Source organism: Coptis chinensis, chromosome 6 (genome assembly GCF_015680905.1).
Source record: "Coptis chinensis isolate HL-2020 chromosome 6, ASM1568090v1, whole genome shotgun sequence".
NCBI lineage: Eukaryota > Viridiplantae > Streptophyta > Magnoliopsida > Ranunculales > Ranunculaceae > Coptis > Coptis chinensis.
Genome location: NC_141461.1, coordinates 17,763,920 through 17,790,725, shown reverse-complemented (window position 1 = coordinate 17,790,725; position 26,806 = coordinate 17,763,920). Strand labels below are relative to the sequence as shown.

Sequence of the window (26,806 nt, the reverse complement as noted above, 5' to 3'; positions counted from 1 at the left end):
TTATTCTTGGTGAAGTAGAAAGAATGAAAGAAATACACAGATTTCCTGCTCCTAAAACTAGACACTCAATTCTTCCTCCTGCCATGAGAGGATGAGACACACTCTAGCTCTAGCTCTAGGTCAGACCAGTTGACACCACACTATGAGTCAACCCTCCACACGCCCCAACTATGAAGCCCATGGGCCTGCACGTGTGTATTAAAGTTCAGTAAAGAAGAGAGATAAATTTTCAACTCCTACTTAAAAACTTGTTTAACCAAAGAACACTTTTTTTCCTTCCCACAAAAACACACATTTGAAATCAATCCTCAAATAATTTCAATGGAGCTAGACGACTGGAATTTCAGTGTAGAAGAATTAGATTATCTCGAAAAAGACGCGTATCGTAAAATCGCAGAAAGAGTATCTTCTTCCCAAGACTCTCTTCATAAAAAGGTACACTCTTTATTTTGTCTTCTCCATTTTCTTGAATTGTAACATTGCATTATTATTAATAACCCATTTGTTAATTGCAAAACTAGGCCGAACCATCTTCGCCTTCCCCCGCAAAAGCATTGCCCGCTTCCCAATCTGGTAACATTTATTTTATTTAAGTATGTTTCATGTACATTGTGTTTCTTGAATTGTTTTATTTACTTGTAGTAATTTTTTCTTAAGGTGTGAAAGAAATGCCGTTGCGGAAACTATCTGTGAAGTTGTTTTTACATGCTACTGGAAATATTGCTGCAAAGTTTCAATATAGCACTGTACTGTTTTTTTTACACTCTCTCTTTGTGTTTTAGTTAGTTGATTGGGGATTGATGGGTTGAGTTTTTTGTTGTTGTTGTTGTTGGAATTAGATACTTGTTGATGCTATACGAAATGTACCCAAGGCTACTTGGCATTCCAAAGAAAGGTTTGTTGTGAAAACTAATGCAAGTGTATGTCTATATTGAATTTTGAGGGTATGGGGAGTGTGAATTTTGACTTTATTGTTTTTTGTTGATGTGATATACAGGTTATGGATGTTTCCTATGTCGTCTTTGTCATCTGCGGAAAAAATTCTTAGTGAAGTAAAGGGCACTACTGTCGAGGTATTCTTTTCATCCCCTTTTGTGATATTGGAATAAGGTTTAGTTTTTGACTCTTGATCTTTGGTGTACAGTGTGATATCTATGATATTATCCAAGACCAAGTATACTGCATACATCAAATCTGACTTGTTTATTTGTATGTATTTCCCAGGTAGAGAAGTTAGATCGCTTGGTACGGTCTGCTATAGCAGCTGCTTCTTCTGTTCAAGATTTACGAGGTAAACATGAGTGGATATGAATTTGATTGGATATACGTTGGCTGCAAATTAATGAAATGATGGATATTATGTAAGACGGAAATACTGATATTTCGTCACTAAGGATTTTTGTATACCACACATGCCAAATACATGATCAAATACTTGATAGGACTCATGCTCTACATTGTCAGTGGCGTGCTAAGGCAGTCTAAAGCGCCCCTTTGTCCCATAGGTGTCCAGAAGCCGGTGCCAAGGCATTTGTTTGAGAAACCTAATGCCTTATGCCTAACCTTTCTCCTGACAACATAGCTTATATTACAGTCTACAAGGATTCGAGTGTCTGACCTTTTCCACTCGTGTTGGAACACTAGCACAAGTGGTATTTGTTTGTTATGTAGGATGCAGATAAATTTAGCTTTTATTTTATGTTTGCTTGTCCGTCATTATGTTCTTTTTAAGCTCTCACGTTGGATGCTAACCCCAAAATTTTCAACAAGATCTGTATGATAGGATGCCAAGCTTCATTGAATCAAAACTCCTGCCATTTCAACGAGACGGAGTTAGGTATCCTACATTACAAATCAAATCCTTTTTTTTTTCTTTGCTTTTTCCCATTATTAGGTCATCTTAGTGACTATTACCTCTTTTTCTTGTGTGGGTTTGCATGTCTCTGTATATATCTATGTGCTCGTCTACACACACACACTTTTTTATGCATGTATGATGTGTAAATCCACATATATACATTTTATATCTGATGCGATCTTAATTATTACTCAACTCTAGTGCATTTTTCTGTTTTTAATTCTATAAGGTTTGTGCTACAACATGGTGGACGTGTCCTTATAGCAGATGAGATGGGCCTTGGGAAGACTTTACAGGCACGGTATTTGTGTTCCTTGGCTACTTATACTTCTCTTGGTATTTAGTATGTGGCGCATTTTCTAGGATCACTGTGTTAAGGAATTATATCATTTATACACTGCACTCCTCTGTATGAGATGTGACATCTTAGATATTGTAGTTCGCACCATACGTGTAAAATTGTTTCTCTCTTCTTCTTTTTTTTCCAAGTTAAATGAAATGCTCATTTTATAGTGTTGTAATGCTCTAATGCACACATTCAAATCTTGATTATGACGAAAAATGAAATAGACTTACACTCCATACTTAAGCATGATTTCTCGTAAACAAGCCAGTATTCAGGTGTGGGTGTCATCGAACCTTCCCGTTTACCGAAGCTTTACAAGTTAGAAAACTTGTCTCTTATTCATCTTTTTTGCAGTTTTGAAATATTTATGGATACAAATGTCTTGGTATTTATAGTTACGGGTATCAATATTTAGTTGAGTTACATTGACACGGATACGTGTGTCCATGTACGACACGGATATGAAGTGTCTGACACGTTGAAATATCAAATATCGAGGTAAATCACATACAAAATGTGTTCGATATCTGTTAGACACGGACACGTGGATATTTATCCGACACAGTTTTTTTTTTCAAAATATGGTGTGTCCATGTTACATAGATATTTAGTTATTTAAATGTCTCAGGCTCTTCTTGGTTCACATTGAAATTTTCCTTGGGAAACGCTATAATGGAGAATTTTCAGGAAACAGGGGAGAAGATGATGCACTTATATTTCCTTTCACTGCAGGTGCCGACTAACAAAGTCGGCAAAACCTTTGGGTGTTGATACCAGAGGTGTGGGGCTCGAACCCCACCAGCATCAAAGAGTTACTGATCTCATTTAAAACATACTTGCCAATAAAAAAAAAAATTTGGGAGTAATCTTCATCAAACTATCTTGCTGTTCCTTCTATTTTAATTTTCTCACAAAATTAGCTTGAAAAGTAGGTTAATGGAGGTGTGATTCTCCCACGAGAGCCCCCTTTTTCTTTTATAAGTCAACTGAAGTTGGTGATTTCCGTTTGGAAAAGTTTGGCGTGAATTAAAACAGAGCTTTAATGTTTATAGTTATGAAGTATGAACTCTATGTGTTTTGTGTTCTTTAAGCTGATATTTAGGATCTGAAAAATCTATTTCCAAAGAATAACAGATTGCAAAGAATCTTGCCCCAACCAAACAAGCCAGTGTTTGTAGTCTTTATTGACTATGAGATGTCATAGAGTGTTTAAAGAATATATTTTGGATTTTAATATGTTTCAGGCAATTGCTGTTACTGCTTGCATTCGTGACTCCTGGCCTGTTCTTGTTCTTACCCCATCTTCCTTGCGTCTACAATGGGCTACTGTAAGCTTCATATTATAGTGTCTCATTAGTGTCTTTAGTTTATCAAATTATGGATACTAAAGTGTCTTTCGTTTATTTCCATACACATTATTGCAGATGATTCAACAATGGCTGAATATCCCTTCAACAGATATACTTGTACGTTTAGTTTCTTTCTTTTTTTGCTTTTATTTATCTTAGATATTCCTTTTTAACCTTTTTGTTTTTCTCCCTCTTTGTGGCTCAGTTGCCTTTTTCTTGGACACCATTGTTTTGTTTTTCACTTTTTTATATGATATTTAAAGTATACATTCGATGTTCCTAAATTCTCGTTAAACATAAAAGATCTTGGATGCACACGAAAAATTGGTGGTCATGCGCACAAATATAACAACTTTTCTATAGTTTCAATTTATAGTAGTAATCAACATATTGTTTCTTAATTGCCAATGTCAAGAATAGACTTATCAATATGCTTGGTTCTTGATAGCCCATATTGATCCACATTATGCTTTTATTATGGAAATATGGGATAACATACTTCTAATGAAATTTAAAGACATTACAGTTTTACTTGCTTGTCATACATAATCTAATAATACACATTGTTCTCTACAATCTACCACAACGTTTTGCCACACAATGAATGTTAGCCCTGTAGTTGTGCAATTCAAATTTCCAATTAATAGGAAACTATCGATGGGAATGATTCTGTGTAGCATCATGTAATAGTTTATAAAAATGCTCTGTTACACCTTATGTGTTCACACCCACCACCCCCCCTCGAACTCATGGTGGTGTGAATCACTAGTTCTAGATAATGGATAAGCAGTTGTCTGAGAGAAGTTTGCGAGCGAATAAATTCTAGCTTTGCAAATATTGCTAAATGTAACTATAGTTTCTATAAAAATTGCTTGGACTCCTCTAATCGATATACATAATTTGACGATATACATAGTTTGTCTGTATTTCATTTATTAACATAAAAGGACTTGCAATACCAAACAGGGAAGATGCGCACGTGCCGCATTCTATTGGAGTCATAGGAGGAAACCATATAAGGACAAGGACGTAGATGGATGCCATCGGTAAAGTGGAATACTAAAATTCAACCCTTACTTAGAAAATCAATAAGTCTTCCTAATTTAATCATAATGTGAATGCAAGTTACTTAAAAAAACATGAAGAACCTACTTTTCTAACTATTGGCGACATAGGTATTACACAACATCATGGTCGGTTACGTGTTTTGGAAGAATCTAAGTGAGCTTTAATCTAATAAGCTCAAGGATTGGAACAAAGAATGCTTTGGAAATTTGGAAGTTAGAATTAAGGCGGCGCTAGAGATGATTGCATTAAAGGAGGAAGAAACATTATGGGAGGAGTTTAAAAAAAAAAAGAGGGGAGGAAAAGAGAGAATGGAGGTGTTACTTAGAATGGAAGAAGCCAAATGGAGGCCAAAGTCAAGAGAGATGGAAGTAAAGGAAGGGGAGAAAAACACGAAGTACTTTCATAGACTCACCCTTACTAGAATTGGGATTAATTTGATGCATAAGATGAAAATCAATGGGGTAATGGTGGAGGATAAATATTTCAGCGCTTCACAGGTGGTGAGTTTATGAAAAGTCACATAAGTGTCACCCTAGATTGGAGGGTGTACACCTTGAAAGGATCTTTACGGTTGATGAAGACCTATTGGATGCTAGCATTCATGAAGAGGAGGTAAAAGATGTCATTTCAAGTCTAAATGGTGACAAAGCTCTGGGTTCCGACATAGTTCCAATAGCTTTCTTCACTAAGAATTTGGAGTTTCTCAAAAATGACAGGGTACCAAGGGAGGATGCTTTGGCGATCTCTCATTTACAATTCGAACATGGGGCATCTGTGGAGAAGGCACTAGCATTAAAAAATTCCTACCATGATTTGAGATGGCCAAGTCATGTATAGTGTGGGGGAATTAGAGACCTTGAATCAAGTAGCTGTCTTGTTGGTGTGAGGTGGATTACTTGCCGTCTATATGTTAGGGATTACCATTAGAGGCAAAAAGCAAGTCTAATGATACATGGTTTAATGTGCTCGAGAAGGTATCTAACAAGTTAGCGTGGTGGATGGCAAACTTAGCCATTGGCATGTTAAATGAAAGAGGTATGGATATTGATAATGTTTGCTCTGTTTGTAAGATGATGGAAGAGGATGTGAACCATGACTAGTTGTTTGTTCGGCGACTAAGCGAATTCGGGAGTTATTCTTCTCATTATTCAATAAACCTTGGAGGTGATCAGTTAAGATTAAAGAGGCTCGGTGGCGACATCTTCATGGAGGCTCTTTCTCCAAGAGCCATGTGGCTAGCGGAACATCTTCCTAAAAGTAATAGATTAGGGGATATGTTGACATATATGAGCCTCTAATATATTAATAGAATTGACATTTCACATAAGTTCGAGCTTATAGAGAAATTGACAATTTAACATGGTATTAGAGCCACTGATTTCTGAGAGGTCTTGGGTTCAACTCTTACCAGGTGAAGATGTCCAGTCCTTTTACCTGTGTATTTCCAGCGTGTCTCGCTGAGGGGGAGTGTTGATATATATGAGCTTCTAACATATTAATAGAATTTACTCTTCACATAAGTTCGAGCTTCTGGAGAAATTGACAATTTAACAGGATATAGACATATAGTTGGAACGTAATTGGAGAGTGTTTGAGAGGAAGGAAAAGGAAATGCACCAAATTTTGGTGGATATTAAGAGGTATTGTATGATTGGTCGAGGAACGTCACCATTTTTAGGGAGTTTTGAGATACCTTTATTATATTTGTAATTGCGATACTCTAGTTTTGCAACTTTTGGATTTGGAATCATGTGAGATTTTAGTTAGCAGCGATTAGTTCCTTGCTAGTGCTAGCTATCTTGTTTGTACCTTTTTATTGGAAATAAATAACTTTTACGGATATTTGTTGTTCATGTATGGTTCTGTTTTATCTTTCAATTGATAATCTTATATGGCTGCCTTTCAGCATATGAAAGATAATCCAAAACCTTTTGCTTGCAGGTGGTTTTGTCTCAGTGTTCAGGATCAAACAGGGGAGGGTTCACGATAGTGCATTCAAATGCTAAAAGTACCATTCATCTTGATGGTGTATTCAACATTATCTCCTACGACAGTGTGCCGAAGTTAGAACAGTTACTTATGGCTTCTGAGTTTAAAGTAGGTATAGATAGTCTATTTCTCCAGGATATGCGTTTGGCTATAGCATTTTCTCTTCAGCAGCACTATCTTCTATGTTTCCTTGTGCATTTAACCTTCATCTCAATATCCAAATCATGGAAGGGCCTAATTTTTTTTTTCCTTTCCAATTTAACCTATATTACGCATTGTTGATTTTTTTTTGCTAAACCACGTGTCCATGTTTTTGAAGAATCTGGAAAAGCAATAAACTTTCCTACTATACTCTTGCGTCAGTTCTCTGGTCTTTTAGTGTTTGGAGTTTGGAACCTCTTTGTGACAGCAGGACATTGAAATGCACGACAAATCCTAGAGAGTTTTTTAGATAAACAAATTTGAAATTTCTCTTGACAAGAAGATATCAAGTTTTTTTGTGTAATTAAGATTCACTCTCTGAACCTTTCATTTCTTACCTATTGCTTTGTTTATTTTCTTTCTCATTAGGTAGGGACAACTGCTTTGCCATATTTCTTTTAGAGTTTTGGTTTTACTTGGGGAGGCTGAGACTTGAAAGGTTTAATAGGTCTATTACTCTGTTTTTCTCCTGCTCTTGTGCATTTAGTTTTCACAACTTATGTTTTTGAAAATACCATCATGAGAAGAACATTTGTTTGTTTTTTTGTTCATATACATACAATGCCATTGTTGGACCCAGGTTTAAGGATCGAGGATATTTAGTTGAAGTGATATATGTATACTTAAGGAAGAGGTTGGAAATATTTTGACATTCTAGTACGCACCTAAGATGGACGTGAGGCTTTGTTGAGGGATTTTCCTTTCCCATACTAACAACTAAATAAGAGATCCATATAACAATTATACTTATAAAAGTGTCTATTATCTTTTATCGTCATAATTGATAATAACCTAAGTTACATTGACATAGACGTGTTTCCATATCGGACACGGATACGGTGTGTCTGACACGGCGAAATATAAAAAACTAATGAATATCACACACAATGTGTCCGTGTGTCCGTGAACACGTTGATACGTATCCGACACAGATTATTTTAGAAATATGGTGTGTCCATGTAACATAGAATAACTGTGATTTTATTCAGATTGTGATTGCAGATGAATCACATTTTCTGAAGAATGCTAAAGCAAAGAGGACAAGTTCCTCCCTTCCAGTTCTACAGGTGCTCTTCTTTCAATAATAGAAGTATATGCATATGCAAACTTTTGGACAAGTATACATGATTCTTAGTTTGTTTTGGCCGTTTCATATCTCCTGTATAGAGTCACAAAGTTTTAGTAAATGACTATGTGTGTGCATATTTTAGCAAATAGATATGTAACATGTGGTGGCATCTTCGTAAGGCTTGGATATGGTCTTGGTGTGGGTAGAAAGTACCAGAACACATTTCAAGTCCAAATCCTCTTACTTCCTAGGTTCGAGGTTAAGACAGTCCTAGATAAGAGATAAGAGGGTTAAGTGGGCTTTGGAACTAGTTGGAGTAGTAGGTTAAAGTATAACCAACTCCTAACTATGAACTCCAAATCCGAACTCAACTACTAGGTCCTAAGCGAGGTTAAGTTGGGCTTTGGAACTAGTTAGAGTTGTAACCAACTCCTAACTATGAACTCCAAATCCGGAGCTCAACTACTAGGCTCGGAGCTCTAACTACTACTCCGAACCTAAACATGTTTTTCTGTTGTTTAAGTCAGTAAAAGAGACCTATTTGACTTGGGAAACATGGGGCTTCTAGAAGAGTCAAGATGAGACTTAACAAGAGGCGGTTTCCTAGTTAAACACTAATTGGGAAACCTCATCTATTCTTATAAATAGAATAGTTGAACTACGCTTTGAGTTTGATTCCTATACACGTGATAATGTGGCGTGACCATTAAAGAACGTGGTTCAACTCATCATCTTCTACATCTCTTATTCTTCTTGATCAAATTCTTCTCATTGTTCTTTGGTCATCAACAAAATATTTGTGTTTCTAGATTAGGAAAAATCATCACACAATGATTGGCCCATGGGAAACTATACGAAATTGATTTGATTTCTTGGTCAAATTTTTTCGGTTTTAGGTTCTCCTACCTACAATTTTTCTTGGGTTGTTTTTTAAAATATATATATATATATATATATATATATATATATATATATATATATATATATATATATATTCTTCACTTTGATTCAAAATCATGGTTACTACAAGAGCCAATCACGAATCAAAGTAACGAGGGGAATAACGAGATCAATAACCCACATGTTACTTCTCAAAACAATCTGAGCGTGGGGAGATCGTCGTTTTGGACGGTGGTCGTGAAGAAATTGAGCCTAACAACGATATACTCCCCGATCTGCCCATAACCAACCAAGCCATCATGGATGTTGTGATGGCGAACGTGGTCGACGAGAGGCTCGTTTTCGTTTTTACAAGACTACTACCGCGACGCGGGAGGGTCGTTCACCCAAGAGTGTTGCCTACTTGATGGAAACACGAGGCGATTCCGACCACCAAGTCTCGACCACGGTGAGGGTTAGGTCCCTACACCTTATATACCTTACTTTGTTGGGTATCATAGCGACCAACCTAGATTCGGATTATAATCCGAATGGATCCAACCCAACACTCGAGCTCACACGCGGGCCGGCTTCTCTTGGTATTCAAGTTCTCAAGGTACGAGGGATGGACATCCGAATGTGTTTGCCCGAATCCACAACTATTGAGGTTAACCTCGCACGAAGAAGACTTTCAGTTTCAAGGAACCTTCATTGCCTCGGAATCCCTCGGTTCCCGATCCAGTTTTGCAAACGCTTCCCACTCGATCTCGAACCGGAACCGCGTTATCATCAAGATGAGAACTATGAGAGTCCGTGTCCGAGGTACAACAACGAGAACTCCAATTAATGAACCGACTACTCTTGCAACTCGAGGCACAAATCTTGGAGGAACTACGAGGTTCAAACCAACCAAGATGGACGAAGTCGGTTGTTCGGTCGAATCGAGGGATTAGATCCCATTTTTGGTCTATACATATCTTTGAAGAAAAGAAGCCTACTGAACATGACAGAGTTGCGGGTTAGGTATCAATAAGTATGCATAACCGGAAGAAGACCAATTGGATAGGGAATCTTCTCATAAAAGAGTGATAACCGTGTCACCTCCTCTCCTATTGGTAGGAGCTCTACTAGTCATTATGATGATAGGAAGTCCGAGGAACCACGATGAACCTGAAGTTAGTCGACATGAATTCCTATCAAGATAAGTCCAAGAGACGTAAGACCGGTGACACGCTCGAAGTAATAAATTACCCCCACGGGATAGGGACTTTACCACTTTAACTCATCCTTATGAGGACGCGTCTTTGAAGTTAACCAGAACAAGATGTTCATGAAAGATCCTCCAAATGTGAATCTCGATGCTAACATGTATTGTTTCCAAGTAATGTTACACTACTCTCAAACTTCTAAGAGACAAAATTTTCACAAATTTGGATATGCTTCCACTATATTGGGGTTTTACAGAAATAATCTGAGGGGCACACCCTATATTTCTACAAAGTCTTATTTCTTAACAAAACTAAAGGTATTTACAGAATTGACACGTGGGCAAACCCTATTTTCCTACAAAACCTTGTTTTTCTAAGATTCAAATACAAATTTGTATAAAATATAATTCACACTTTTGTCATTTTTTCTCAAAGGTCGAATGTGCAACCGCCGTCTAAGAGAAAAAGTGGGGCATCTGTGTATACATATTTATGCAAATAAGGAGAAAAGAACACCACTTCTTAACTAGTGCGGAACTTCACGTTCGAACTTGTCCAAGTTCAAAACTCCACTTCCTAGCTAGTTAGGAACTCCACGTTCAAACTCTACTTCCTAGCAAGTCCGAACTCCACGCGTTGAAACTTGTCCAAGTTCGAACTCCACTTCCTAGCTAGTCGAACTCCACGTTCGAACTTGTCCAAGTTCGAACTCCACTTCCTAGCTAGTCGAACTCCACGCTCGGAACTTGTCCAAGTTCGGAACTCCACTTCCTAGCTAGTGCGGAACTCCACGTTGAACTTGTCCAAGTTCGGAACTCCACTTCCTAGCTAGTCTAGAACTCCACGTTCGGAACTTGTCCAAATTGAACTCCACTTCCTAGCTAGTCGGGAACTCCACGCTTCGAACTTGTCCAAGTTCGAACTCCACTTCCTAGCTAGTCGGAACTCCACGTTCGGAACTTGTCCAAGTTCGGAACTCCACTTCCTAGCTAGTCTAGAACTCCACGTTCGGAACTTGTCCAAATTCGGAACTCCACTTCCTAGCTAGTCTGGAACTCCACGTTTGGAACTTGTCCAAATTCGGAACTCCACTTCCTAGCTAGTCTGAACTCCACGTTCGGAACTTGTCCAAGTTCAGAACACCACTTCCTAGCTTGCTTAGAACTCCACGTTCGGAACATGCCTAAGTTCGGAACTCCACTTCCTAGCTAATAAGTAACACAGAAAGTCCAAGATCGGTACTACTCTGTCAAGTAACAAACCCAACACTGTTTTGTGGACTGAAGAATCCGGAACTGCCCAGTACTGAATCCGGAACTGCCTTGCAAATTAAAGAACTCGACACTAATTGGCGAGACATCGAACTTGGAAATACTCGAGGGCATCTGCCATAAACGAAGGCAACGGGAGACGGAGTCCAGCTTTCAATAATCCAAGATATATTAAGGGATGTTCATCAGTCCCAAGGTCAGTAGTTTGTGGATATACGATGTTGATTTCCTCCGGAATTGAAAATGCATTACGGATCTTTTCTAAGTCAGATATATCCCCAAAAGGAATAGCGTTCCAATCTATTGTGGGAATTTTAGCTTTGGGCACAACCGGAGGTGTAGCATCTATAACTGCTCTGTAACCCGGCACTGTTATTGCTTCAACAACTGAATCATCCGGAACTATAGTGGTGGGTACTGTATCCGACACTGCCTCACTACTTATGGAACTCAGCAGTGATTGATGAGACATAGTATACGCAGTAGCAACACGCGATACTGACTTGATCAACCTGGACGTGTAGCCTCGCTAGAAAACCCGATACAACAATACCAACCAACAACCAACACCAGAACTGATGGAAATCGGAATTGACTGCTGAAAATAAGATAAGAGAATTTAAACTAAGCAAACAGTTGAAAGTAAATTTTGGGTTTCAATCAAAGAAAATAAAAAGAACCGACGGTTTACTTACCTTCTTTTGATATCTCACAACTCTTCAATCTTGTCAATGGCGATCAATGTTTGAGAAACAGATTTGTTTGATATTAGAAGCACGTTTTGGTGAAGTTTGTTCGAGGTTACGGACTGCTTCGGATACCTTGCAGTTGATTGTTTCATGAACTGTCAGTAGTTGGTGGTATTACTGATCAATGCTTTGTTGGTTTTGAAGATGTGAATTCTGTGTTCAATTCCATGAACCCGAAAGAAAATAGGAATTTTGAATATGTGGGAGCTGTTGGAGCTGTTGGAACAATGTTGAATCTTGAATTTTGGAAGAAGGAAGAAGAAAGGGTTTCAAGCAATTAGGTAGCGAAGGGTATCTTTTTGGGTTATGTTCAACAACTCAATTTCGCAAGGCCCATTTCAAGTTCCGCCAGGCCCAATTTCGGGTTGCACTTACAGTTCCGGGTTGCACTTCCGAGTCAAGGTGATTTGGTGAAATCTATCTAAGTCCGGATCTTTATAATACTTGGGATGTCCGGACTTGACAAATTTCGATTCCTTGTGCTTAGCTCCTCATATACTAGGTTCGCCCTAATATACAAGGTTATCTCGGGCATGGTGATGTCAAGTCCGGAACTTTTTTTCCGAGATATATCGAATTTAGTTTATATCGAATGTACTACCAAGAAGTCCCGAATCTTTGTGAAACATGGGTATCGGGATATCCGATCGAAACCACGTCCGGATCATCACAATATATTCTCGCATGTCGATATCGGATGTCACCGGTTCCTCATGACACAAGTCCGGACCATCACAATGCATGGCGGGACCAGTTTTCAACAAAGTTCGGCTTAATATACAAGGTTCGGGGCATGGTCGTAGGCAGGTCCAAATTTACAATTCCATGTCTTGAAGTAATCACGAAATTTTGCCGATACATTCCACAAAGAAAATCGAGGCATAAGACATCACATATTTTACCGGCCTTTTTCCTTAAGGGTTTGATTCACAACCCATGAATAAAAAGGGGGCATCTCAGGTGCATATTTTAGCAAATAGATATGTAACACGTGGTGGCATCTTCGTAAGGCTCGGATATGGTCTTGGTGTGGGTAGAAAGTACCGAGAACACACTTCAAGTCCAAATCCTCTTATCCTCTTAAGACTTCCTAGGTTCGGAAGTGAGATAAGAAGAGGAGGTTAAGTGGGCTTTGGAACTAGTTGGAGTAGTAGGTTAGGTATAACCAACTCCTAACTATGAACTCCAAATCGAACTCAACTACTAGGTCCGAACGGGTTAAGTGGGCTTTGGAACTAGTTAGAGTTGTAACCAACTCCTAACTATGAACTCCAAATCGAGCTCAACTACTAGGCTCGAGCTCTAACTACTACTCGAACCTAAACATGTTTTTCTGTTGTTTAAGTCAGTAAAAGAGACCTATTTGACTTGGGAAACATGGGGCTTCTAGAAGAGTCAAGATGAGACTTAACAAGAGGCGGTCTCCTAGTTAAACACTAATTGGGAAACCTAATCTATTCTTATAAATAGAATAGTTGAACTACGCTTTGAGTTTGATTCCTATACACATGATACGTAGGCAGCCATTAAAGAACGTGGTTCAACTCATCATCTTCTACATCTCTTCTTCTTCTTGATCAAATACTTCTCATTGTTCTTTGGTCATCAACAAAATATTTGTGTTTCTAGATTAGGAAAAATCATCACACAGACTATATACTGACTTGTTTTAGAAAAACAAGTCGAAGAGAATAGCTAAAGAAGAAAATAGTTATGGAAAAACCTGATAATCAATTAATGAGGCTGATCTGTTTTTTTTCCTTCACTACGTGTAAAAGCTAATCATAATTGAAAACTGTGTGTGGGTTTTTCTCTTGTAAATGAAGTTAAAATAAGAATATAAGATTGAAAGGCAAATTCACTGATATTTTGTAGATTAATGTTTACCCCCAAATTCTTCTTCTTCTTTCTAAATGCTTCCTTTTACGTTAATGCGTATAATACAGCCGGTTCAAAAGGGCACACTTCATTTTGAATTATATAAAATAGTTTAGCGAACCATTTTTTTTGGATAAACTAAGGTTTTGCCCCTTGTACTTTCAGTCACCCCCTTGTACTAAATTATCAACTAAAAAAACCTTGTACTTTAAGTCTACTTTCGATTTACCACTTTTCCTTTTCTGTTGACTCCGGCCCAATTCATGTTGACTTATTCATTTCATTTTTCTTATTCTCATTGGTCATAAAATCCCCAAATCTGAAATTGTTTAATTTCTCTGTTTCTATATGCTATAATTTGTAATTTCAACATCCACTATCTCTTAACACCAAATAATCAAGTCCGCTCACTTCAATTTCACCAAAAACCTTTCGATTCCATGATTTTGGGGATTTAGGGTTCCTTTCCTTCTCTGAAATTTTGAAATTTGGACCGGAGTCAATGGGAAGGGGTAAATTGGAAGTAGACTAGAAGTATACAGTTTTTTTAGTTGATAATTTTGTACAAGGGGATGACTGAAAGTACAAGGGGCAAAAGCTTAGTTTATCCCTTTTTTTGGGTATATAAGATGCTATTGGTGCATAGAACCATTTGGATTGGAATAATCTAGCTGGAAAGATAAAATCCTCTCATATTGACCTAAATCAAGATATATTCTCTTACGAAGTTAATCTAAATCTAGATTATTCCGATTCAAATGGTTCTGCACCAATAGCATCTTGTATTTCAATACATGTAAACATGGTTTCTCACTAGAGGCGAAGTTTCACATTAACATACAAGCTGGATACAGTATTTTACAATATGCAAATGCTTGTACCAAGTACCAATCAATTATCTTTTTGAGAGTACTTTTACAATAGGCGACCTAAAAAGGGAAAAATAATGCTCTTTTTGAGAGAATTCTTGTTCGAAAGGCTTACTGCCTCTTACTATCCATTTGCTCTATATGTGCTTTAGAATTACATTCATACAATCCAGAGGTGATAACAGCTTCCTGTTTGTTAGTAGTTGTACATATGTTTTTTTCATTAATCATGGAAATCTTGGCAACGGTGTACCTTTTCAGAAAGCTAAATATGTGATTTTGCTCAGTGGGACTCCAGCTTTATCACGACCTATTGAACTATTCAAACAGGTATGTTTCATTTTAATTGAGATTCTCATGCCCATACTAAAGTTATCTGATTGTGTTTATTATTTTTGCTTGTGTTTAATATCAGCTGGAAGCCTTATATCCTGATGTATATAAAAATTCCTTCCACGAGTATGGAAACCGATTCTGCAAGGGTGTAAGTAGAATTCCTCTCTTTCTCAATTGCTATCAATATATACTATTCAATGTTTACTCTGTAGAGGGTAACTCTTTTAGTCTTGTTATAATGAATTTTTCCAGGGTATATTTGGGGAATACCAAGGTGCAAGTAACCATGAAGAGCTGCATAATTTAATGAAAGCAACAGTGATGATCCGCAGGCTTAAGAAGGATGTTCTTTCTGAGCTTCCTGTAAAGCGCAGACAACAGGTAGTACTATCGACCACTGCTGCTGTATTTTGGTTTCCTGTGTTTGTGCCCTGTGGTGGAGGCACCCGAGGGGGGGGGACTTAGAAAACCTTAGAAACTTATAAAAGGAGAGGTGCATATAGGTTAGGTGGCAGAGCCAGCTTGTGGCTTTGGATTGGTTGTGAACAGAACATTTCGTTTGCAATATTAATGTTCTTTGTTATGTATCAAACAATTTTGAAAGTAAGGGAGCTGATTAAATGATTTCAACTGTTAACTTTTTGTATTATAATTTTAATTTTGAGAAGGAAAAAAAAATGTTCCCTTGGGAAATAACAAATCCGTACACAACTATTTTGAAAATTTTGTTAGAAAACACAAAAATGTCATACAATAATATCGATGACAAAAGTATGAATAGGTTTCAAACACAAAAATGGCATACAATATCGATGACAAAAGTATGAATAGGTTTCCAACTCAGTGTTTTATGGGGTGATTCCAATACATTATCAAGATCTCCAAAAGTCACTTAAATTGTTGCAAGTTAGTAGTCATAACTGGTCGTTCTCGGTTTTTTAATCAAGTTAGTTGTGGCGGTTGACTGATTCAAAATTGTGAACCAGGTCACCAATTTATTGCAGTTAATATCAATTTTGAGTTGTTGGTTATGTTGTCTGATCGTTAAAGGATGTGAGTTAAATTGGTTAAAACAGGCAGTTGGTAATCTTTGTTTTTTGTAAAATTATATTAATTCTTTCCTCGTGTACAATTTAGTTCAATTTTTCTCACATTGAGGTGGAACAAAGCAGCTATAGCCATTACGGCCCTCTAGAAAGCCAATAGGTCAACTGGTTGGTTGGTCTCTCAGATAATATGCCATTTGGTAACTATAGCAAAACAATTTTTTATTGATAACTATTTTTAGATAGCCTACATCATACATATATGAATGTATCACCCCACCACACTTGCAAAGTGAAAACATGTAAAGTTATAAACCAATTTGCATATGGTACTTAGATCTAATCACTTATCGTTTAAACTTTTGTGCTTGCTCTTGTTAATAGTTATTATGCTTATCTCAGGTTTTTCTCGAAGTGGCTGACAAAGACATGAAACAAATTAATGCTTTGTTTCGTGAGGTAAAGTGCACATATTAGATACTTAGAAGTTTATCTTTCAAATTTCCTAATTGATTGACTTGTGATCTATCTAAGTTACATTGACATGGATAGCTGTGTCCATATCTGACACGGCTACGAAGAGTTTGACATGGCGAAATATAAATAATTGAGGTGTAGTACATACAATATGTCAAATATCTGTCTGACCCGGACTGCCGGACATGTAAATACGTATCCGACACGGATTATTTTCGAAACATGGTGTGTCATGTAACATTGGATCTATGGAATATTGACGGTAGTCTAAATGTTAAAAATTGGTAGTAGTCATAACGGAAAACTTTAATATTATACATGATCGGTTTCAATTGGCATGCTCAATGTGTTTCCTTTTCTAGTTATCTAATGAGATTGCTGGGTTAAAAATATGTAGTTGTCAAAACTTAAGTGAACTATCGGTGACAAGTTAATCTTGACTATTCCTGGATCATAGATTCCCCCATTATATGGAGGAGTTTGTTATGTCAAAGTTGTTCCCTTCATCTTTGTTATGTTCTACCACAACTACTTTTTCCTTGAGTAGATTAGCAACTTTCTCCTGATTTGCTACCGCGCCTACTTAGTAGATTTTTGAGAGATGCTTGATGTGAAGACTTGCTTTAATGACTTGCTACATTAGATTTCTTCTCAGGATTGCTTTTGGCTGAATGGAAGCAGTAAAAATATATTATTGCTAATGAAGAAGAGAGTATGGAGATAAAGGAGAAAGAGGATACAGCCTAGTTAGTTTTGGCCTTGTATCTCTACCATATCATAAGTAAACCCAAAAGAGATTTAAGCCGCTCTAATACCGCATGATCGAAAACGCAGTCACAACAGTGGAAGATAGAAGTTGCGCAAATCATGCGAGCAACATATTGAACCAACACCTGTATTGAGACAGTGGTTTTCTTTAATGTCGATAGGTTAGTAAAAACAAAGTACAAATGATGTAGATTTATGAGCGGAAGCAATTAAGAAGAATAAATCTACAACTTATATGAAAAACAATTAAGAACCCTAAAATAAAGAAGTCTCTTTTATTGATTCTAAGAAAGAAAATCACTACTAAACATCGACTGTCTAACCTTGACCTCAAGTCCCTTATTTACACCTATCATAGAAAGCAATAAACCAATAGTAATATGCCACATGACATTCTAAAACAAAAGATTACTAAAAAGATGGACGCCTCTTTATGCATCTAGGTTTGGGCCTATTGATGTCCGCATCACACTCCCCAAGTTGAAAGAGTTTGTCCACAAACTACAATGGTGGAAGCGTTAGAAGCAGGAAAGACTGATAAAGCCTCATGCTAGAAATGAGCAGTGTCAGGTGGTTCCTCTGTAACCTCTCCAATCTTGTCGTGCAAATAAAACAGGGCGCTTCTTTTTCTTTGGGCATTCAACAGCAATGTGGCCAATAACTCCACACTCAAAACACTTCCTAGATGCAAAAAATGCACTGACAGGATGAACTGTGGTAGAGGCAGTACTAACAAGTGATAGAGCAACAGAAGATGATGATGAATTGGACGACTTGTGGGGATCTTCTAATTTTCTAGCATAAGTAACTGCATTTGCCATGGTTTGAATATCAACAAAGGACAAATTAGCTTGAATGCGTTTCTGTAAGCCATTGACATATCTATGGATTTTGAATTCTTCGGTCTCAGTCATATTTAGGTGAGTGCATAGCATATTGAAAGCTTCAGTGTATTCTTGAACAGTAGACAAGTTTTGCCGCAAATTATGTAGGCGATTAAACAAATCACGCTCATAATTATTAGGAACAAACTCTTTTGCAATGCTCGTTTCATCTTAGACCAACGCTGCACCAATTTCTTGCCCTTAACAGTGCGACCTCTTTGGTATTCATCCCACCATACCTCTGCACATAACCCCCTAATTTTGTAGCTACCAGTCAAACACACTTGGCACCCGAAATACTCTTGTATTCAAAAATCTTTTCAATTCGATTCAACCAATCCACAAACACATCAGCATCCATCTTCCCATCAAACTCAGGTACATCAATCTTAATATCACCGTGATTATTTTTTCTAACAAACGAATTAAACGATCAACAGTATTTAAATCAGTAGGTACACGATTACCAGTTGTAGGCGCACTGTCATCTGAAGAATCACTGTCAGAAAAAAAAGAGTATCACTAACAAGTCACCTGAGTGGTGGTGGAGGAAGTTGATCTCGCCTAGCTTGCCAAGGGGGAACACGCTGATTATGAGGTGGCTGACCACCCCTGCCTCTATTTGCACCGCCATGGCCACGTCCTCTAGGAGCCATGCCATAGCCAACACCCAAGTGGTTTGGCTGAATAAAAGGATCTTCCTGCATGTTATTTACTAGCGGTAGACCATGTGGCTGATGTTGTCCCACAGGTTTCACTTGCGGTTGGACAATAACATGTTGTCTTTGCGGGGGGACAAATCGCTCCAGTGGTTGGAGTTGTGGTAAACCTGGCACAGAATTAGGTCTGCCTCCATGCCTAGGAGGAATAACAGGAGGAAGATTAAAAGGTTCGCAATCTAATGGAGGAACCTTGACTGGATGGTCATGTTGGAGCCATTGTTCAACTTGTTTGTGGCCTTCTATTGCAGCTGTGTCAGTAAGACCTGGGTGAGGAGTCGAGTGACCAAACCGAACATCAAAAGGACGTAGTGGTTGGTATTAGCAAGTCAGTATCTGTGGGTGCTGAAATTAATGTAGTGTCTGCTGGTGCAGTAGTAGTGACTAAGGTAGGAGGCAAGAGTACTGTAGCCACAATAGGTGCACCCACCACTTCAAGACCCTGCGGCACGAAAGGAGGAGCAGTCTGTAACCTAGAAAATTCTTGTTAAGGATAGCTTGGCATAGGCGTATATCTCAGATTAGGGTTAGACGCATACTGTGGCACAGATTGATACTGACTAGGATTCCAAGACTGATAATAAGGATAATAACCTTAATACATTAGCTATTGTTGATAGGAATCCGGATGATAATTGAATGGCATAGATACTGGCGGTGCTTGAAAATTCTGAGGAGGCGCCATTGATGTTGGTGGCACTTGTTGTGACTGAGGCAAAGGTGAACCAACCCCTCGAGAAGCACTAGAATTTTGTTGCGGGGCAGCTAGAATTGCATTCAATGATTCTTGTATAGCTTCAAACTTAGCATTCAAACCCTGGACGTTTTCTTCTAGATGCTGCATCTCTGGCTTCTTTATGTATGGCATAAAAATTGAAACTTTACTCTAAAACAACAAAAATTGAATCTTTAACGAGAAAAGAGGAAAAAAACGGAAAATCAATCTCGGGTGAACAGTAACACGATGAATAGTAATATGTGAATAGTGTTCCCGATGAACAGTATTTCCGTGAACAATATCCGATGAACAGTAAGTAATAAGTAACACGAAAATTTTCTCAAAAAAAAAAAAAAAAAAGAACAACAAAGAAGAAGAAATAAAGAAAATTGGATTCTACTTGGGAACGATTCATTCTCCGATACCAAATTTGATGTAGATTTATGAGCGGAAGCAATTAAGAAGAAGAAATCTACAACTCATGAAAAACAATTAAGAACCCTAAAATAAAGAAGTCTCTTTTATTGACTCTGAGAAAGAAAATCACTACTAAACATCAACTGTCTAACCCTAACCTCAAGCCCCTTATTTTTAACTATCCTAGAAAGCAATAAACCAATAGTAATATGTCACATGACATTCTAAAACAAAAAGACTACTAAAAAGATGGACGCCTCTTTATGCATCTAGGCTTGGGCCTATTGATGTCCACATTAACAAAAGGTCGACGCTTGCAAGTGGAAGATATCAGCTCCGTGTTTCTTACGAGGTGATAATGATAATTCTAGAAGATGGGATCTATCCCACTCCCACATGGAGGAGCCATTTTCCCTCCTTCCAGGGTTTACAACCCTCAGTTCTCTCTTTTCTCCACACCCCTAATTCAACGGGGGTCCTCTCTAATAACAACTTTGGCTCTCGTCATTGAAGGTTATAGTAGTCAATGTGTAGTGAAGGACTTAAGGGTAAGCCTTTTCAAGTCTTCATACTAGTTACCGAGCCAAAAAAAAAAAAGTCTTCATACTAGTTACAATGGTTACTTATTTGGCTGGGATTAATAACTAAGAAGAAACAAAGAATAAAATTTTAAAATAAGGTGGCATGCCTTGAACTGCATTATGTTCAAAATTCTTGACCCTAGACCCCGGAGATACCAATGATTTTTGGCTTGGTTTGCCATGCTACTCCAACTCGGGCTCCATTTTCTCCTACATACTTCTGAAAACGAGCTCTATATATCTGTACGGTCAGAAAGAATCAATCGCAGGCCCATTTGAGCAGAAATTCAAGCATTTTGAACCCTAGATCTTGAATTTGGGCACCCTAGCTCCTCTGGATTAATTATGTGGGGCTGGCAATGGATCAGGTTAGATCAACAATTGAGAGGTGGATGTGGAAGCATTGCACTGTGTATAGTTGAATACAAAGGCTTCTCTGTCTGTCTAATTATATTTCTGTTATGTTCTTTTTACTTGAAAAAGTTTTCATGGTCTATATATACTGCATGGGCTTCCATGTTGTCTTTTATTTAGTAGAAATTTGTGCTTGAGAAGAAATTTATTGGCTTTACATGCCCTTTTTTGTAGTTGGACTTGGTCAAAATAAAAATCAAGGACTGCGAATCGAAGGAGGACCTTGACTCGCATAAATTTTCCGAGAAAAATCTTATCAATAAGGTGTGTAACCTCTACTTATAAATTAGTATTTTGTGTGTACTTGCTGCCACCTCTTACTGCACTGTTTCTCTTTCATTTATTATGCTTGGAGTTGCATCCAGTTATGTCTTAAAACTGCCACAGTCCTTCCCTGTTGATTGGGCTATGCCTAGTAACAAGGGTTGTTAAAGTTTCATTGTTCTTTTAATCTGGTTTATAAGTTTGAAAATCTTTGGTGTTAGAGTTCTAAGGAACATTTCCCAAGGGTGTCTACAGGTGCAGCCCATCCTGAATATTTTAGGATGTTTATATTAGGGTTTAGGGTTTATAATCTTTTCTCTAGTATTTCTTATTCTTCTCATATTCAATAGGTAAAATATAATTTTACTTTTGGTATGGCTGCACCCTACATGGTCATTGGAGTTTTACAGGCTTATCGTGCATAACCTGACCTGTCAGATTATGCCCTCTCTATATCTGGATAATAAAAGCTAACTCTCTATGTCTATATTAATAAATAATGCCCCTTGTTCTTGATCGTTGTCTCCAGATATACAATGATTCTGCCGATGCCAAAATTCCAGCTGTTAAAGACTACCTGGAAACTGTTATTGAGGTGAATCTTTTCAGCCTTCACAATTATTATTTTCTTCTTCAATCATCATTTTCTTCTTCACTCCCCTATCTGTTAAACAATTAAAGTGGCTGGCTGTGTGCTGATTGATGATATTTTCTGCCGCAATTTAACAAGCAACACCCCTCAGAGAAATTGACACTTCACAAGAAAAAACTCCCAGGATTTCTGACTACATGTATAATACATATATTTGGAAGTTTGATACAAATGAATCCTCTAATGATATTGTCATGCATATGGGCACAATGCTTTCGTTGAAAAATTTCCTTTAACTCGAATACCAATTATCCATGTATGGAGCGAACTTTTGGGTGGGTGGGTGGGCCCATTTTTTTTTTCTGTCTCTCTTCTCTCCCAACACCACCACTTAACGCCCAGTGCCATTACAGTTTTCTAGTTCACTTATTTATTATCAATTTTAATAATTTTCTTCTCCTTCAGTTTCTCTTTCTCTTCATTTAAATACATACACATGTTGAATTTATCATCATGATAGTGATCGACTCTTTCCCTAATGTGATTTATATGTGATTTCTTTTTGCAAAGTTGGTTTATAATCTTCATATGATCATGTGGTTTGGATGTTGGCGTGAGACTTGCTTTCATTCTCTAGCAGATTTCCTGATGCTTTTCTCTACTACATTGCAGGCTGGTTGCAAGTTTTTGATATTTGCTCACCATAAGGCTATGATTGATTCAATACACCAATTTCTTCTTGTAAGATCAGTATAAACTCTTTTGATCTTTCTGCATTACACTTCCAAAATTCTTTTACCATTTGCATTTATCATATTCAGAAGAAAAAGGTTGGTTGTATTCGAATTGATGGTGGTACCCCAGCATCCTCAAGGCAAGCTTTGGTTACAGATTTTCAGGATAAAGAAGGCATCAAGGCAGCAGTGGTATGTCACTTGATTACTATGTAGTATGTACATTGATTGTGGTTTTCAGTTAGCTGTGATGTAATATTCACATGGCCCAAATCTATAGTTATCTATCAAAGCTGGAGGCATTGGCTTAACTTTGACAGCAGCGAGCACTGTCATTTTTGCTGAGCTTTCATGGACTCCAGGTGATATAATTCAAGCAGAAGATCGCGTTCACCGTATTGGGCAGGTATCATAGAATAGTTAATATATCTAAGTGTGAAACAGTTTTTGTTAAAATTCCCTATTACACAAAACAGTATATATTAGTTGTTACTCAGAAGTATTTCCGAGCTAATATGCCCTGGGTAAAAATGATTAGCTACTGAATCCCTGAAGTTCAAGACTTTTCCTAATTCATTTCATCCTCACATTTCTCATTTCCTACTTATTTTATGATTAGATTTGTATCTTTATTCATCGATAGGTATTTCGGGAGTCACTTACTCACTTGTTTAGTATCTTTAGATAAATTCTGCAATTGCCAATGTGGCTTTTCTTTTACGCATTAGACCTCATTAGTCTTGATCTTGCCATCTTCTTTTACGCATATATATTTCTTGTCAATTTTTTATTAAGTGTATATGTAAACTATGCATCTCATAAAGGTCTTAGTTTGGGATATTTTGTTAATACTCCTATATAAAGTGAATTTTTTTGTGAAGTGTATGGAGCCTACAAGAACTGTGAGGCAGTACTGAAATTCTCAGCCATTCTTGTGTTCTGGATTGTACTCATTTCTGATAGACATTAGGAGGTCTTCTAGGATTCGGTAGGAGAATAACAACATGACTGTTCATTATTGACTGCTTAAAAATGAAACTCTCCTCGCCTTTTATTTTTGAACAGATTGCATCTTATCCCGCGATGGCTCCTTAACCTTTCAGAGCTGTCACAATCTCTTCCTTCTCTTCTTACAATTTCTGCTAATCTAGTCGGCTCCACCACTTCGCGGGTTTCTAGTCTAACAGATTGCTCTATAGCTTGTAAAACTAATATTTATCCTTCAAATGATTTGGTGGGTTATTTCTATTGCCAGGTATCATCGGTCAATATATACTACTTGCTAGCAAATTACACAATTGATGACATAATTTGGTACGCTCGTGTGCCATTGATTAGTTTGGTAAAAATGTTTGATGTTGAAGAGTCTAATCTTTCCTTTTGCTTCCCAGGGATGCTGTTCAGAACAAGTTGGAAAATCTGGGCCAGGTCTGCACGCTGCACTGTTCTTTTTTGATAGAATATTCTTGTCAACTTATTCAAAGCTATGTTTTTACTTGTTGGCAACTTCAATGTGAAGCTTACCCAGTTAAGGAGGACAATCCTCATTAGTCTGACCATTTTTGTGCTTGTTAAAGCAATAAAGCACACTAGGTCTCACCACTTCCCTTCATACTTCTGTTTAATGGAGAATACTTGCAATGCTTTGCTTACATTGCCTTTGAATTTTAAATCTTTTGTGAATTAGTTTTATTGATTGCTTTATGATGAATATTGTTTTGTCTTTGTTTTGCTAACAAAATAGATGCTTGATGGCCATGAGAACGCCTTGGAAGTTTCAGTCAGCCAATTAAAAAGTAGCCCGGCAAAGCAAAGGACACTCGACTCTTTCATGAAACGATGTCAGTCTTCAACGAATGATGAATTGGACAACTCCACATGCGACCGACCAATCAAATATCCCAGAAACTGAACCATATGATACCTAGTTTACCAATTTTTAGGTCACAGCACAGAGAACCGCTCTTTTCCTTGGTTTATTCAGTCAGTGTATATTAGCAGTTTGGGAATGGTGGCTCGTATTATTTACTGAAATGAAGATCAAAACAGATGCTGTAACCTGTTGGACGGTGCCTGCAAGTTGTGTGTCTGTGTAGGAGGAATGGTGGTTACTTGTATATATGTATTATATCATCTCGCTAGTGTTGCAGCTTTTGTACATCAAGTCTATTTGTTCTCTGATCGTATAAATAAGAAACCAGTCGTGTTTATAAATAGACAAATGGTAGTTATTTTATGTTTACTTTGCAGAAACGAGTGATGTTATAAATAGACAAATGAATAGTAGTTACAAATGCATCTAAGAGCTCCTTCGTATGGTCGAAATACTAATATGCTCATTAAAACACCGATAAGTAAAAGAACTGAGAATTAAAAGAGTTGGGCCTGACTATTTTTTTAAGAGATTATTTGGTTAACATACGGTCTTAATTTGCACTGTGATTATGTTACTAATGATCCAGTAGTGTTGAAATGGTCATGCTGTTGCTCTGTTGGTACAACTATTTTTGTCATAAGTTCAAGACTTCAAGGGGGTACGCCCTGTGTACGCCCTACCTGGCCTGCACATAGCTCCGCCACTGAGTCCTTGTAATATAGAGATTATTGCATGAGAGTGGCCTTCGTTCTGCTTAATTTTTTTGAAGTTCAGTGTGAATCTTACCTACGACATCCCTTATTTTTCAGGTGACTTCGAGTTATTTCAAGCTGATGCTTGCTGTGGTGCATCGCCTAGCTTCTTTACTACATTGAGTTGGTCTTAACATTTAACTACAACTCATAATCCACTGGTCTTAACAGTTCCTCCACTTGATCAGTAAGACATTCGGTAAATGAACTCATGGTACCACTATGGGAATGGATATTGTTCAATTGCTTTGTCTTTTTTATGCTTATTTTGAATAGTGCTAGAACCACATAGTCCACATTGGCCAAACTTTACTAAACTACACCCTTTTTAACAAATTCGTGGGTACATCTATTCGAGCAGTGCGGAAATGTGCTCAGGTGGACAGGATTTCCGCCAATCTTCTGATATTGAAGACACACTAGGTAATAATCTGAGCTCTCTTCAACGACGTCCCATCTTTTTGTAAAAGTGAGACTTAGTATGAGTTTAAAATCATTTCAAAAAAGTTTTTTTTTTTTTTTCTCGAATCACATCACTTTCATTAGCCTAAAGCGAAAAGTTGATACAATTCAGAGTGGACCTGCTTAAAACTGGACTTAACAGACATAGGCACCTGCCCATTACAATCTAACTGCATACTAGACTTGCTGCATCAGCCAAAAGGTGGGCACCTTCAAAGCCACAGTTTCTAGCAAAAGACTCGATAGACTCCAAGAGATATTAGAAGACACTCCATTAACCGCATTGACAACAGCCTGGTTGTCAAAGCAAACCACCACCTTGCATAGATTAAGATGAGAGGCCTCAAGCAATCCAAGCCTTAGAGCCTGCAACTCTATATCCTTTGTTGAATCTGTTGCGACGGGCCTGCTTTCTGCAATAAAAATTTCACCATTCTAACTATTAATAGTGTAGCCGACACCTGCTTTTTTTGAAATAGGGTCAAAACCACCATCAGTAGCAAGCATGAAGAGAAGTGGAATGTGAAACTTAGAAATAAGATATATGAGAATGATAGGAGGCAAGATATATGAGAATGATAGGAGGCTTAACAGGTAAAATAGACCTACGGACCTGATTAAGAATGTGGTTAGGATTAAGATTCTTATAATTCGAGACAAAGACCATGTTATTTCTATCTATCCATATAGTTAAGCTATGGTAACAAGAATCGTAAGATTCTCTATAGTACAAGCCTTAGATAAACTATGAGTTATAATACGGTTGAACACATCATATATAGTGAAGTGCCTCGGCCAATTATTAAAGTTAAGAGCCAGAGAAGAAGCAAACCAAATTCTTTCAAGGTATGAGCAACTAAAGAGAGCATGCTCAAGCGTTTCAGAATTAGATAAACACCTCGGGCAAGCATCTGATTCATAACTGTGCCTATCAAACAAAACTTTTTTTGTTGGCAGAATATTCTGCATGATTTTCCAAGCAAACAATTTGATACGATGTGGTACATTCAGGTTGCAGATTAGGTTCCAAAC

At 37.6% G+C, this 26,806-nt stretch overlaps 1 protein-coding gene across 3 annotated transcripts; it reads left to right on the top strand.

Annotated features, from left to right (window-relative positions):
* Nucleotides 1-169: 169 nt before the first annotated feature.
* CHR18 (chromatin remodeling factor18) lies at nt 170-24,982 on the top strand. 3 transcript variants are annotated; one of them, XM_086564057.1, is made up of 24 exons: nt 170-435; nt 522-573; nt 658-746; nt 840-895; nt 998-1,073; nt 1,225-1,291; nt 1,771-1,837; nt 2,088-2,154; nt 3,449-3,532; nt 3,629-3,670; nt 6,563-6,718; nt 7,801-7,878; nt 14,996-15,064; nt 15,150-15,218; nt 15,323-15,451; nt 16,519-16,575; nt 21,269-21,358; nt 21,888-21,953; nt 22,623-22,691; nt 22,772-22,876; nt 22,965-23,090; nt 23,940-23,998; nt 24,076-24,112; nt 24,429-24,982. In XM_086564057.1, exons 1-24 carry the CDS (start codon nt 322-324, stop codon nt 24,594-24,596), a joined length of 1,992 nt encoding a protein of 663 aa, XP_086420183.1. In that variant the 5' UTR covers nt 170-321; the 3' UTR covers nt 24,597-24,982. The 3 variants fall into 3 exon arrangements, with proteins under 3 accessions (XP_086420183.1, XP_086420184.1, XP_086420185.1); XM_086564058.1 differs by having other exon boundaries at nt 6,563-6,722; nt 7,814-7,878; XM_086564059.1 differs by lacking the exon at nt 7,801-7,878.
* The last annotated feature ends 1,824 nt before the right edge of the window (nt 24,983-26,806 follow it).

What these genes read in the sequence shown, in the direction of transcription:
- CHR18 (XM_086564057.1), top strand. Translation starts at nt 322, where the DNA reads ATGGAGCTAGACGACTGGAATTTCAGTGTAGAAGAATTAGATTATCTC. An exon ending in TTATGGCTTCTGAGTTTAAA is followed by an intron (nt 6,719 to 7,800) that starts GTAGGTATAGAT and finishes GATTTTATTCAG; the next exon opens with ATTGTGATTGCAGATGAATC. An exon ending in ACAATTGATGACATAATTTG is followed by an intron (nt 23,999 to 24,075) that starts GTACGCTCGTGT and finishes TTTGCTTCCCAG; the next exon opens with GGATGCTGTTCAGAACAAGT.